This window comes from Mastigoproctus giganteus, chromosome 7 (genome assembly GCF_048544385.1).
Source record: "Mastigoproctus giganteus isolate SK-2022 chromosome 7, ASM4854438v1, whole genome shotgun sequence".
Taxonomy (NCBI): Eukaryota; Metazoa; Arthropoda; class Arachnida; order Uropygi; family Thelyphonidae; genus Mastigoproctus; species Mastigoproctus giganteus.
This window is the reverse complement of record NC_143581.1, coordinates 153,999,242-154,014,616: the sequence shown is the minus strand read 5'-3', so window position 1 is coordinate 154,014,616 and position 15,375 is coordinate 153,999,242. Positions and strand designations below refer to the sequence as shown.

General features: G+C 37.5%; 1 protein-coding gene across 1 annotated transcript in view; it reads left to right on the top strand.

The window, feature by feature from the left end:
* The window catches only part of LOC150083269 (uncharacterized), a 215,629-nt gene that overhangs the window by 79,861 nt on the left and 120,393 nt on the right, over nt 1-15,375 (top strand). The window contains exon 7 of the mRNA XM_090377141.1: nt 1,353-1,499. Within this exon, the coding sequence (XP_090233267.1) occupies nt 1,353-1,499 (147 nt within the window). The remainder of the gene's footprint in view (nt 1-1,352; nt 1,500-15,375) is intronic.

Here is a 15,375-nt window from a genome sequence, read left to right as displayed (position 1 = left end):
CCTTCCCAGCAGCAGTGCGTAGCACCCGCTTCTTGATTAGACTGGGGTTCGAGCCCGTCACCACCAAATACGGAGGATGCGGAAAGGTCAGGGAACGACCACCGCATATCCCGGAGCAATATGGCCTTAGTTGCTAATGCTCCTAAAATCCAAATAACAAACATTAATGACCTTCCATTGACTAGAAATCATATCCATAGTTTTTTTTTGATGATAACACATTGCATTCCACCTTCCAGTTTCAGCAACAGCTTCAATTTTTCAAATATCCACTATCAATTCCTTAAATGCTGATCTCCAGGTTTCCTCTAATGGGACAAAGATAACTTAGTTAATTTCAACCCTTTTAAAACTCGGTACTGCCTTATATCTAGCAAAAAAGGATTCTTCTATGCTTATCTTTGAATACAGTTAGATTTATAGGCAAGATCACATATCTCTTTTAGGGATTACCTGACTTCTAATCTCTATTGGCATATGCATATTGCAAAAGTTGCTTCTTCAGCATCTTAAAAAACTGGATTTTCTATTTTGCTCTCAGCATTACTTTTCTTCTAAATAGCTGTTCTGTACAAATCTCAAATTCACCCTACCATGGAATATGGTTCTCACATCTGCTGTGGTGCAGTTAGGTTATCTAATGACCCATCTCTTAGAAAGTTAGTCTCTCCACTTTCTGTTTCATAGATATTCTGTTTCTGCTGCATCCTTTTTTGTAGATACATCAATGATCACTGGTCTTCTGAATTGGCTTCTGTAATTCCTCCTCTCTTTTCCAACCCAGTCTAAACACATTCTGCAACCAGTCCACATCCATTTACTGTCCAACTTCAAACTCGCAAAACCAACTTTTCTTCTTCTTCATTTATCCCTTGAACTTCTATTTTCTGGAACAACTTCCCTTCACACGTATTTTCTGAAAATTAAAATTTATAGAAATTCAGGTGTAATGTCAACAAGTATCTTCTTTTGTTTTCTCAACCTTCAACCCATACATGGTAATAAGTACTATAGGTTCTAATAATTTCTCTGTTTGGGACTTTTGTAAACACACACAAACACACACACACCACAGAAAGACCATCCAATTGCAGAAGTGGAAGAGAAAATACCACCAAAATGTATGATTTTTAGATTGTTTTAGCATTAAAATATATTCTGAACTTCACAGCTGAATTGCTTTAATTTCAAGAGTTTTGATGAATATCGTTTTGAATCTCCCTGGTATTCAACATAACACACTAATGAGAATATAGTAACGTTTACTGTTATTGTGCTTATTTGATGATGATATTTTGAGCCATTTAATGTGTATATTACTTTTTACTTCATAAGCATATAATATATTTCAGCTTCAAGGGGCTGTAGAAGTCTTAGAACAAAGAACACGTAGGCTAGAAGATATAAAACGAACAGAGCACTATTGGAGAGTAGAAGTGATGGCTCTACGTGATGAGATAGCAGCAACATCAAAGGAAAGGCTTGCTCTCTATTCTGAGGTAATATGTTAGGAGTAACTGATTTAGAATATTTGTTATACCTGTAGGTTAATAGATTGTACTATCAGTTTTGTTCATAGCTGTGATAAACAAAGTTTGCTAGATATGTACCCACAGGTTGCTTTGAATTTGCATCTACACTTCATATAAAACGGATTGCTTGGTGGGAGAAGTATATTACTTTTATTTCAGATATGGGCTATTACCCATATTGGTCTATTTCAGCACTACTTGGCATGTTGTCAGTGGGTAAGCAGGCAGGCAGGCAGATAGGTGCAATTTTTTTTTAATGAAAACCCCAAACATGAGAGGTATTAGAACCTATAGTACTTTTTTTTTTTTTTGGAGCATTAGCAACTAAGGCCATATTACTCTGAGGATATGTGGTGGTCATTCCCTGACCTTTCCGTATTTGGTGGTCATGGGCTCGAACCCCGGTTTAATCAATTAGCATGGGCTATGCACTGCTGCCCCTGCCCACCTGGCCTATAGTACTTACTACCGTGCATGGGTTGAAGGTTGAAAAGATGAAAGAAGATATTTGTTGGCATTAGACTTGAACTTCTGCAGACTGTAATTTTCAGGAAATGCATATGAAGGATGGTTGTTCTAGAAAACGGCAGTTGAATTAATAAACAAGGAAGATGAAAAGTTGGTTCTGTGAGTTTGAAGTTGGACAGTAAATGGATGTTGGTTGGTAGCTGTACTGGTTCGGACTTTTTTGAAAGAGAGAGTGGGAATTATAGAAGCCAATTCAGAAGAACAGTGCCGTGGAAGTATCTGTAGAAAAGGCATGCAGCAGAAACAGTACGTCTGTGAGACAGAGTGGAGAGACTGTTAGAGATGGGTCATTAATTAACCTAACTTCCCTCTTTTGAATGGAATCTAGAAGCCTGAGAGAGGTTTTGGGGGCACCACATCATATGTGGGAACAATATTCCACAGTAGGGCGGATTTGCAATTTGTACAGAGTGAACAACTGTTTGGAAGAAAAGTAACGCCAAGAGCAAAAGAGAAAACCTGGGTTTTCAGATGCAGAGGAAGCAATATTTGTAATTTGCTTATGCCAAGAGAGATTAGAAGTCAGGTTAATCCCCAAAAGAGATATATCATCTTGCCTAGAAATCAGAGTGTCACCAAAGATAAGCATAGGAGCAGAAGAATCCTTTTTGCGAGATATAAGACAAGACTGAGTATTAGAAGGATTGAAATCAACTTAGTTGTATTTGCCCCACTGGAGAATTACCTGGAGATCGGCATTTAAGGAATTGGTAGCTGATATTCGAGAATTTGAAGTTGATTGAGCAGCACTAGTTTTCTCAAACTGAAAGTGGAATGCAATGTGCTATTATCAGCTAAACTATGGATAGGATTTCTGGTCAGTGGAAGAAGGTCATCAATATACAAGAGCAAAAGAGTGGGAGAAAGAACTGAACCTTGGCGGACACTGGCATTAGTGGAGAAATTAGAAGACAGAGAGCCATCTACCATCACCCTCGGTGAGCGATCAGAGAGAAAACTGGATAACCAATTACAAAAACAGTTGGCAAACCATAAGATGGAAGCTTGTTTAGAAGACCTTTATGCCAAACACGATTGAAAGCCTTTGAGATATCAAAAGCAACTGCTTGTGTTTCACCAAACTTTTCCATTGAATTTGTCCGTAAATGGGTAACGTAAGCCAAATATCACCAGTGGATCGACAGTGACGAAATCCATACTGGCGATAGTTGATCGATGGAAGGTTTCTAGATAGTTTGAGTTGGCAGTTAATTGATTTCTCCATTACTTTAGAAAGTGTAGAAGTAAGTGCAATGGGACAATAATTGGATGGGAGGGATTTGTCACTCTTTTTAGGAACTGGCTGGATATGAGCAAATTTCCAAGCAGAAGGAAAAACACCTTTGGAATAAGAAAGTGAAAAAAGGCTGCAAAGAACAGGAGTAAGTTCAAGAACACAGGTTTCCAGAACAAGTGGAGAAATACCATCGGGGACCTGGAGCTTCCTTAGTATCAAGATTCGTCAAAATCCTTCTGACATCCTTTTGGCAGAAGACTACAGGAGGAATTGAATGGAGCTTGTTGGGAATGGTAGGAGGTGTTTTACCAAAATCATTAATACACGAGTTGGAAGAAAAATAGGATGCTAGCAGGTCTGCTTTATCCTTGGCTGAAGTGCCAATAGAACCATCTGGTTTTGACAGGTGGGTCAGAGATATGCAAAAGTTGCAGCCAATAGCTTTGGCAAGAGACCAAAATGCTTGGCTACCATTGGGGCAAGAAGCAAGTTTTCTAATCTTAGCCTGTTCAAAATCTAGTTTGAACTGATTAATAACTGCTTTACAATAGTTGTGAACTTTGGTGTAGAAAATGAAACTGAAGAATTGGAAACAAGCCAATCACGATATGCAACATTCTTCTCTTGAACAGCCTTAGCACATTTATTGGAAAACCAAGGTTTAGATAAAGGATGAGATTTTAAGGTGGAGTGTGGAAACAAAGGATTCCATTCCTTCAAGAATAATTTCACTGACATGATCTGAGCAAATGTTGACATCAGAAGTTTTGAAACAGTAATCCGATCAAGGAAAATAAGTAAATAAATCTCACAGGTCATCCCATTTTGCATTCTTGTAAATAAATCTCACAGGTCATCCCATTTTGCATTCTTGTAATGCCAAACAACACATGGTTGGGAATAGCCATGAGATTAAGGCTCCATTGGAGAAGAGACAATCATCAAGTTGTGATCTGAGATGCCTAAAAGACCACTCACTTCGACCATCCACTTAGAAGTGTTGTTTGTAAGAAAAAGATCAAGCATGTTGGCTGTACGGTTAGGATTGTCTGGTATTCTGGTAGGTAAGTGAACAATCTATGCGAGGTCATTAGTAGTTGCAAATGCCTCAGCATCTCGACGAGCTGGGTCTGTGTGACTAGAAAGCGGAAGCCAGCTGGAGTTGTGAACATTAAAATCATCAAGGAATATTACCTCACTTTTAGGAAAGTTGGACTGGAGAAAGTCATGTTGCAAAGAGAGAAAGTCAGAGTTATATGGATTAGTGGAGTTGGAGAAAGGTAGAGACAACAGATGAATTTGACAGAATGAGGTAGAGAGATTTTCAGCCTGAGAAGATTGAAAAGAGGAGATTCCAAATTACCAATTCTTTGACAGGGAATATTGGAACATTTGGGAAACTGAGATGAGCAGTGGTTGAATCAACTGATAACTGAGATTCTGTCAGAAAAAGTACATGGGGTTTGGCAGACTCTAAGTGGAAATGGACATCATCGAGACCATGTATATTTGTGAAATGAACTAGGAAGTGTTTGGGAGGTTTAGATCTTTTCGCAGTTAATGAAAGACTTGATAAATCAGTGATGAGAGAAATTCAGTGCAGTGTACGAATTGTTCAGTGGAGTAACAACTAAATTTATGGCAAAAGCCTTAGGCATATGAAACTTGAGGCATGATTACAATTGCAGCTCTGAGTAATTTATGTTTGCTAAGAAATGCATTGATCATATTTAATGCTATATACAAAACTGAGGCTGTTATGTGTACAATTATGTTTTATAGCTCTTGTATGCCTGAAGCTTTAGCCCCATATTTACTTGTTTTAAATGTGCTGAATATATCATATATTGTTGATATTTCTCATCACTGGTTTGTCAGGCTTTTCATGACTTTGCTTATAAATGTTGAAATGGGCCTTATGGGTGATAGCATGCATTTCAAATAAATAGCACTATACTTTTTCCATGGAGAAGCAATTTTTATTCAAAGTATTAGTACAATACCAAGGTAACTCCCCTCCAATATGAAAGTTATGCGTTTCTTAACTAATTTTGTTGCAGCCATGTACAAAACTTGAGTCTTTTCCCTTAAAGTTACTTAAGTGATATTTGTTCAAAATTCTTCTTTCTGAAAACCTTCAGATGCAAATCATCCCCTTTGTACCATTTTGTTTTTTATTTCAAAGTTTTCATTTCACTGCACTTAACTGAAAAGTTCATATTTTATTTGGATGTTGTTTCCAAGTCTCACCATGGTAAATGCCTTTGTAGTAATCTCTGCAATCCTTGGGGAAAAAATTCCATAAGTTGTCCCATCACTGTTAATTTAGCATATGATGTAAAGCAGCAATGTAGATTGAGATTCCTCTGACTCAGTTTGATAGTTGCCGTGATTGTCATTCCAGCTGTATATAACTGTATTCTCATCATTTAGAATTTCTCAGTCTTCCCAATGACCATAACAAACTTTTTATCACTAAACATTTCTCTTTGTAGTGTGAAAAGAAAATAATAGTATGGAAAAACACATCACGAAATGAGAGTACATTTTCCAAAAACAAAATTCTTCACACAACTGGTTAAAAAAAAAAAAAAAAAATAGTATAGAAATCTCATCTTGTGATTAAAACTTTACATTGTTTTCAAGTAGTAGTAATAGAGGCATGTGATGCAAGAAAGCAAGCACACAAGCTTATATATCATCAGCCAAAAAAAAAAAAAAAAAAAAACCCAACGATTTCACACAACCGTCCCCTCTAAAAGTTTGTCCAGTTCCTCCTTGGGTGCCTCCATAGCCAGGTGGGAAGGAGCAGCAGTGCGTAGCACACACTTCTTGATTAGACCGGGGTTCGAGCCCGTCACCACCAAATACAGAGGATGCGGAAAGGTCAAGGGAATGATCACCACATATTCCCGGAGCAATATGGCCTTAGTTGCTAATGCTCCTAAAAACCAAATAACAAACAGTTCCTCCTTGAATTGCTAATGCTCCTAAAAACCAAATAACAAACAGTTCCTCCTTGAATTTATTTAAGCTATCAACTTCCACGACAACAGATGGAAGTTTGTTCCAGCAATTAACCACCCACCGGCTAAATGCAAATTTCCACACATCTATTGCACTGTCTTTCCTCAATTTGAATTTATGGCCCCTGAGGTTTGTAATCTGAGCATGCGGAAGAATCCCATCAGAATTCAGCATGCTTAACCTGTTCAAGGCCTTATACACCTCAATCTGATCACCACGCAGGGGCCTAGTCTCCAGCCACTGCAATCTGCAGAACTTAAGCCTTTCTTGGTAAGAGGACCCCCTTCATTCCTGTCACCAATTTTGTTGCCCTTTGCTGCATTCTCTGCATGCTCAAGCAACTCTACATCCTTCCTAAAATGAAGCCTCCGGACCTGTACACAGTACCCAAGGCATGGCCTGACCATTGCCTTATACAAAGGGATAATCTCCTCCTTTTCCCTACTAGCAAAATTCTTGTATATCATTGACAATACTCCACGACCTGCTCTGGCAGGCTGTCTGTATTGCTCAGAAAACTTCATATCTGACTGCACAATTGCTCCCAGGTTTTTTTCATTTTCTACCACCCTAGGTGTAACACATTTGGTAAGTTCCTCTGGGGTTACTTCTACCCATATGCAGTACTTTGCATTTGTCAATGTTAAATTTCAGTTGCCACTTCTCAGTCTATCTCTCCAAATTTTCTAGATCCTGTTGCAGTAGCACACTACCATTACTGTCATTAACAACCCTACCAACCTTTGTATCATCTGCGCACTTGGACATTAAGTCTGATATACCTTCAACAGTATCATTGATGAATATACAAAACAATAGTGGGCCCAACACTGAACCCAGGGGGACTCCACTAATAACATTAGTCCATGAAGAGCAGCATCTATTGATTACCAATCCTGTGTTCTCCCACTCAACCACCCTTTTATCCATTGCAGAAACTAACCCTTAATATCATACTGCTCCAATTTGTATAGTAGTCTTTCATGCACAACAGTGTCAAAAGCTTTCCTGAAATCTAAGTATATGATGTCAAAATTATTTTACATCTAGTTCCTTTGTAACTAAATCATAGTATCCAATCAAATTTATCAGACAAGACTTTCTTTTAACAAACCCATGCTGTCTGAATTATTGCTGCAGTCTTGTCTAAATTTAACTAAGTGTCTACCCACTTAGTAAAATATAGGTAATGTCATCATATGAAAATAGATAATTACAATATTAATGAATGACTGGTAGATAACAGCATATATTGTCTTTGAAAGGGGACATATTGAAATAGTTTTGCAAGCTTAAGCCCATGGGCCACATTTTGTGCCGTGAATGTTTTATAGGTGATTACTTTGAATTTCCAAAAAAGTTTATATTTTTGCAGAACCAAGCAACCACCTTCATTAAACTCAGATAAAGTAAGTGCATAAGTGTAAGCAAATGAAGTAATGAAATAAGGTTGCAGACCACCCTAGTAGAACTTGCCATGGTGGTCTGCAATCTTGTAATTCAGTGTTTCCAAACCAGTAGGGGAATGTTGGGATAGGAGATAGTGATATATTGTGATAGGGGATTGTCATTAGCAGGGGCATACGATGCAAGAAAGCAAGCTTATTCAGCATCAGCCAAAAGAAAAAAGAAAAAAAAAAACCCTCCCATTTCACTCATCTATTCACTCCAAATACTTATCCAGCTCAGCCTTAAATTTATTTAAGCTATCAACTTCCACAACAAGAGATGGAAGTCTGTTCCAGCAATCCACTACCCACTGGCTAAAGGCAAATTTCTGCACATCTATTGTACAACTGTCTTTCCTCAGTTTGAATCTATGCACCCCAGGTTCTTCATCTGAACAAGAGAAAGAATCTCATCAGCATTGAGTTTGCTCAATACGTTCAAGGACTTATACACCTCAATCAGATTACCTCACGTGTCTAGTTCCTTTGTTCCCCTCACCAATCTTGTTGCCCTTCTTTCAATTCGTTTTAGCAACTGTAGGTCTTCCTAAAATGAGGCCTCTAGACCTGTACACAGTATTCAAGGTGGTGCCTCACCATTGCCTTGTACAACGAGATAATCACCTCCTTGTCCCTGCTAGCAAAATTCCTATATATCATTGACAAAACTCCATGACCTGCTCTGGCAGCCCGTCTGCACTGCTTAGAGAACTTCATATCTGACTGCACAATTACCCCCAGGTCTTTTTCATTCTCCACCTCCCTAAGTATAGTACCACCACACAGTTGGTATGTTTCTCTTGGATTACTGCTACCCATATGCAGTACTTTGCATTTGTCAACGTTAAACTTCATTTGCCACTTCTCAGCCCATTTGCCCAACTTATTTAGATCCATTTGCAGTAGCTTACTATGTTTACTGTCATTAAAAACTCTGCCAACCTTTGTGTAATCTGGAAACTTGAACATTAAGCCTGATATACCCTCATCAGTATTGTTGATGAATACACAAAACAACAATGGGCTCAGCACCGAACCCTGTGGAACTCTACTAGTAACATTAGTCCAAGAAGAGCAGTGTTCATTGATTACCACTCTCTATTGTCTCCCGCTCAACATCCCCTTATCCATTGTAGAAACTTGCCCTTAATGCCATACCCTCCGATTTGTACAACGGTCTTCCATGTGCAACAGTATCAAAAGCTTTCCTGAAATCCAAGTATATAATATCAAAATTATTTTTTGCATCCAGTTCTTTTATGACCACATCATAGTATTCAATCAAATTGATCAAAGACCTCCCTTTAACAAACCCATGCTGTGTCTTAACTACTACTGCAGTGCTTGTCTAGATGATCCTGCAATGCTTCTTTAACCAGTGACTCCATTATTTTCCTTAGATGCTGATGCGCCAAATAACCAACCAACCAACCATTATTTTCTCTGCAACACAAGTTAAACTAACAGGTCTATAGTTACTTGTGTCACCTTCTGAACCTCCTTTGTGAATTCGGGATATTTTGCGCAACTCCTGGCCATGAGGACCTCCTCTGAGTCTAAGGAAGCTCTCATAATTATGGCTAAGATTTGATTACTTCCTTTGCTGCCTTCTTTAATATAAAGGGATAGATCTCATCCACCCCAGGTGCCTTATAATTAACTTAAACCCATAAACAATTTCTCCTCCACTTTGCAATCAGTTATTACGAGATCACTTAGCTCCCTGTTGGAGTTAGATAAGCTTCTGTCATTCCCCTCCTTGAATAACTCCTCATGTGTGAATGTAGATGCAGAATACTCATTCAGTTTATCAGCTACCTGAGCATGATCATCAATAGTCAAACCACCTATGTTAAGTGGACCAATCTGATTCAACCATTTCCTTTTAGAGTTTACATAAGTGAAGAACTCCTTGCTGCTTTTCTTTGCTTTTTTTGCCAAAGATTTCTCATAATCTGCATTCGCCTGCCTAACCTCCTTTGTGACTTGATTACAGATTAGCTTATATCTGCCATAAGCTTCTGAGTCACTTGATAATTTATATGCATCCCATGCATTTTTCTTCTCTGCCATATGTCTCATTAGTTCATCTGACATCCCTTTAGGCCTAAACCTTGAACAATATTTCTTAGTTGGTATGAAAAGTCTAGTAGCCTCCAAGATTAAGTCCCTGAAGGCTTCTCATTTAGAATTCACCGTTGGTAACATCATCAGTTGATACTACTGTATAGAATTTAAAAACTGTCTGAGACCACTGTTGTCATCTTTGCGAAAGCAAAAGCCCTTCCCTTTACCCTTGATGGTAGTTACATTCCTAAGTAAACCCCACATCAGTATACTGTGATCACTGTCATCCAGTGGTTCCTTTATCTGAAAATTCTTAATGTATGAATAATCACTACAGATAATCAGTCAAGTGTATTACTCCCTCTGGTGTTGCCTATCGAACATGTTGCTGTAGAAAACAGTCATCCAATAAATCCACAAAATCTTGCTAGTGTGCAAGTGACCAATCCATAAGTTCCAGTCAATATCTGGAAAGTTAAAATCCTCCATTATAAGACATTCTGATTTACTGGTGTACTCTATTTCTCTGCACGATTGTTCATTGTACTCATCAGATTCATTGGGCTTATAACACACACTTACTCTCGTTTTCCCATTCCCAGTGCTTAGGTCATACCACACTGACTCAACATTGCATTGTCCACCAACGCCAATTGGATGCACTTTCTTAGATTTTGTGTTTCTTAACTAGCAGCATAACCTCTGCTCCCTTTCTGTCCTTTCTGTACACATTGTACTCCCCAAATTCCAATTCTGCACTGCTTATATCTTTGTGACACCACATCTCTGATATCCTAACAATATCTGCCTTTGATGTCTTGACCAGCACTTCAAACTTATCAAATTTATTAACTATACTTCTAGCATTGGCATTCATGCAAGTATACATGCACCTGTTCTTACTCTTAGTTACTCTAACACAGCCAGTGTATTTACTTGTTTCACTATTGCTGACCGGGCTAGCCAGGTGGGTAAAGTGCCTGCCTGGCAACCCAAAGGTCACGGGTTCGATTCCCGCCTCGGGCTTGGATCAAAGTAGTGCAAAAACCTTGGGAGGTGCATTATGGCCACAGAAGTCTATGTGCCAACAACTACGAAAAAAAAAAAAAAAAAAAGTTTCACTATTACTCCAAGCAGTCCTGGAAAATCCTTGCACCGTTTCTATTTAATTGTTCCCCATCCCTGTAGCAGCAGTGTCTCGGATTAACAAGCACATCTGAAAAAAATTCTACCCCACAAGCCTTGCACAATTTCTCCAGTGCCAAATTGATTGACAAGGCTCTCATCATATACTCCCTCCTATCGTGTCTGGGTAGAATTTCAGACGCTTTCATGTTTAACCCAGATCTTGACTTTTTTTCAACATTGACCTGTACTTGTTAAGTAAATCTGTAGATCTCTTTCTCTTAATGTCATTAGTGCCAACGTGTCATCAAAATTGTCATCTTTTGTGCCCTTAAAAGGTATCTGTTTTATGACGTCATCAAACTTTTACCCCTGGCAAACATACCCTGGTCCGGTTCTACCTATCCTCTTTGGATAATATATTCCCTGTTGCCCTGACAATAGTCACCAACAATAACTAGTTCCTGTGGGACCAGTGCATTCTGCCTTGGAGAGATTGCCTCTGTGTTGCCTGCTGCACAGGAGTGAGCCCTGGCATTGAGTTGGGCAGCTGAGAGTTTGATGGGTCCCTCATATTAATTTCTTTGAGGGCATCTACCCTATCCCTTAAACTCTCATATATACCCATCAGAATGCTGAGTTGATGCCTAATTTCTTGGCACTCTATGCACCTAGTGCACGCACGCACGCACGCACGCACGCACGCACACACACACACACACACACACACACACACACACACACACAAAGACATCCTCCTTGGCTAGATCATGGCCTGTACTCAATGTCCACAAACAGTTCACATTTTGCACATTTTTTGAGATTGTGTGTATATATATATATATATATATATATATATATATATATATATAACTGATATTAAATATTAAATCAAAATTAATGCCAGTAGCATTAGCGAAACTGTTTTGCCATGCTGCTGGCATCAATTTTGATTTAATATTTAATATCAGTTATACATTGGGCATCATGTGGAGGAATGTGCATTTTGCTGCCTCTAATGTGTTAGCTTTATATTTATTTTCTTAATTTTTGTATTATATTTTGTACCATTTTTTTTTATTTTTTAACTACTTCATGTATGCTATATATATATATATATATATATATAAGTAGTATTAATTTATTGAATTAAGTATGCATAAATGGATGTGAAAGTTACACAAAGTTGCAGTAGCTAGAAGAGTGAGGAAAGTAGAAAAAGAAGTGTAGTAGATTTGTGAAAGAATGTTAATATCCTACAGGTTATGGTTAATTAAGAAAATTATGGGCTGAATTGCCAAGCCAATATAAAGTGGGAGAACTGTAAAGTAAAATTAATACATCACAATACTAATAAAATGAAAAAAAAAAAAAAATGAAAATGGTATAGCTGTCATCAGATGTGGGGGGAAACATTTTTAGTAAATTGTCTAATTTAGGTAATGCAAAAATGTTTGATCTGATGTCGGCTGAAATAAATATTGAAAAATAAATACCTGATCATGTATCAATATTTATTTCAGCTGACATCAGATCAAGCATTTTTGCATTACTTATATTAGACTATTTACTAAAAATGTTTCCCCCCACATCTGATGACAGCTATACCATTTTCATTTTGTTTGTATTTTATTAGTATTCTCATGTATTAATTTTACTTTACAGTTCTCCCACTTTATATTGGCTTGGAAATTCAGCCCATAATTTTCTTAATTAATCATAACCTATAGGATATTAACATTCTTTCACCTTTCACAAATCTACTACACTTCTTTTTCTATTTTCCTCACCCTTAGACTATTTACTAAAAATGTTTCCCCCCACATCTGATGACAGCTATACCATTTTCATTTTGTTTGTATTTTATTAGTATTCTCATGTATTAATTTTACTTTACAGTTCTCCCACTTTATATTGGCTTGGAAATTCAGCCCATAATTTTCTTAATTAATCATAACCTATAGGATATTAACATTCTTTCACCTTTCACAAATCTACTACACTTCTTTTTCTATTTTCCTCACCCTCACTGTGTAACTTTCACATCCATTTATGCATACTTAATTCAATATATTTAATTCTGCTTTAGGTGCATCTGTCATACCTAATTTATTAATCTTGCATTCACTGAAACCATTTCATCAACTGTATACCTATTTTCATATGTGACTCTTTAAACATTACCTTTAAGGGGTTACATTGAATACCCTTTTACACACGCACGCACGCAGTAGGACATGTAACAAACTTCCATATAGCAAAAATTTGTATGTAGTGAATGTTTTTGATTTCCCCTTTGTCATTACATTGAAAATAGTTTCCATTTAATGAAGAAAATTTCATGATTTTGAGAGACCTGGGTATGCATTATTCGCACCTTTAGGCAAAAAGCTGATGCTGTAGAAAGCATGAATTAATAGCTAAAAAAGGATTAAGCATTAATCCATTTAGCCTTTAATAGTTAAAGACTTTAATTCCATGAATTAAGAGCTAAAAAATTTTAGAATTTAATGGTGCCCATAAAACCCTGCAGAGGAAACTGGTCAACCATGGCACAGGATAGAAAAAGAAAAAGATGGAAGTGTGGGAGAGGCCTTTGCCCATCAGTGGGTCAGCAATGGCTAAAAAGAACCTATACAACTTATACACTTATGTCAATAAGTCCCGCTGGTCAGCTGTTCACAGCCATTGGCAAAGATTAAGGCATATTCCCGATGCAGGTATTGGTTGTGGTCACCCATTTTCTATCTTAAGCACCCTATTAGAGAATTAGGTGTATCTGTCATACCTGATTTATTAATCTTGCATTCACTGAAACCATTTCATCAACTGTATACCTCTTTTCATATGTGACTCATTACCTTTAAGGGGTTACATTGAACACTCTTTTTTTTTTTTTATATATATATATATATATATATAAGGATATTAATTTTATTTTCATTTTAGGAGACAGTGATTGTCCTTTATCTCGGAAATTCATCTGTTGTTTCAAAGAAATGATTCATCCACACTTTCATTTTAACTGCTGTGCAAGTAACCTTACAGTGTCTAAGAGAAAATCCTTGAGTGAAGTGTGAAAAAGTGGTGTAGATTGTGGTGTTAAAAAAAAAAAAAAGAAATCGCTTTAAAATTTCTCTACCAGTAGTCAACCATTCTGAAAAACCCTGTTTCGATTCTCAAACTGTTTAAGGAAATGGGACCCAGTCGAAAATGTTCGAAATTATACCTTTGGGAAGATGTAATGTTAAATATGTAGATAAAGCAGTTTTTAGAAACTGCTTTATCTACATGGATGAAGTTGATTGGAGACCAAAACATGCTGATATCAGGGCTATTAATAAAAGAAAAATCTGTGGAGTATGCATATTTTCTGCAGCCAAAATGTTCCAGGCCAGTTCTGGTGGCTGGACAAATTTAAAGAGCACCATGGCTTACTCGAAAAAGTTATTTCTAACGAAAATGGAGTTGCAATCAAAGAGGACTATACCCATTGGAAAGAAGCAGTATTTTTGAAAAATACTTACGGAGCACACAATATGTCTCAAATAATTAAGACATATTTAACATTAGCATTAGTAGAGGCACATGATGCAAGAAAGCAAGCTTGTACGGCATCAGCCAAAAAAAAAAAAAAAACCATTCCCATTCCAAATGTTTGTCTAGTTCTGCCTTGAATTTATTTAAACTATCAACTTCCACAACAATAGATGAATGTTTGTTCCAGCAATCAACTACCCGCTGGCTAAAGGCAAACTTCCACACATCCATTCTACAACTGTCTTTCCTCAGTTTGAATCTATGCCCTCTCAGGTTTGTAATCTGAGCAAGAGGAAGAATCCCATCAGTATTAAGCCTGCTCAATCCATTCAAGACCTTATACACCTCAATCAGATTGCCTCGCCAGTGCCTATTCTCCAGAAGCTGCAATTTGCAGAACTTAAGCCTTTCTTCATGAGAGCATCCCTATGTTCCCTTCACAGTCTTGCCCTTCTCTGTACTCGTTCTAGCAACTCTACTTCCTTCCTAAAATGAGGCTTCCAGACCTGTACGCAGTAATCAAGGTATGGCCTGACCATTGCCTTATATAAGGAGATAATCGCCTCCTTATTCCTGCTTGCAAAATTCATGTATATCATTGACAAGACCCCATGACCTACTCTGACAGCTTGTCTACACTGCTCAGAAAACTTTATATCTGACTGCACAGTTATCCCCAAGTCTCTTTCATTCTCCACTACCCTGAGTGTAACACCATATAGTTGGTACATTTCTTTGCATTTGTCAATGTTAAACTTCAGTTGCAACTTCTCAGCCCATCAACACAACTTTTCCAGATTCTGTTGCAACAACATACTGTCATTATTGTTATTAACAACCCTGCCAACCTCTGTATCATCTACAAACTTTG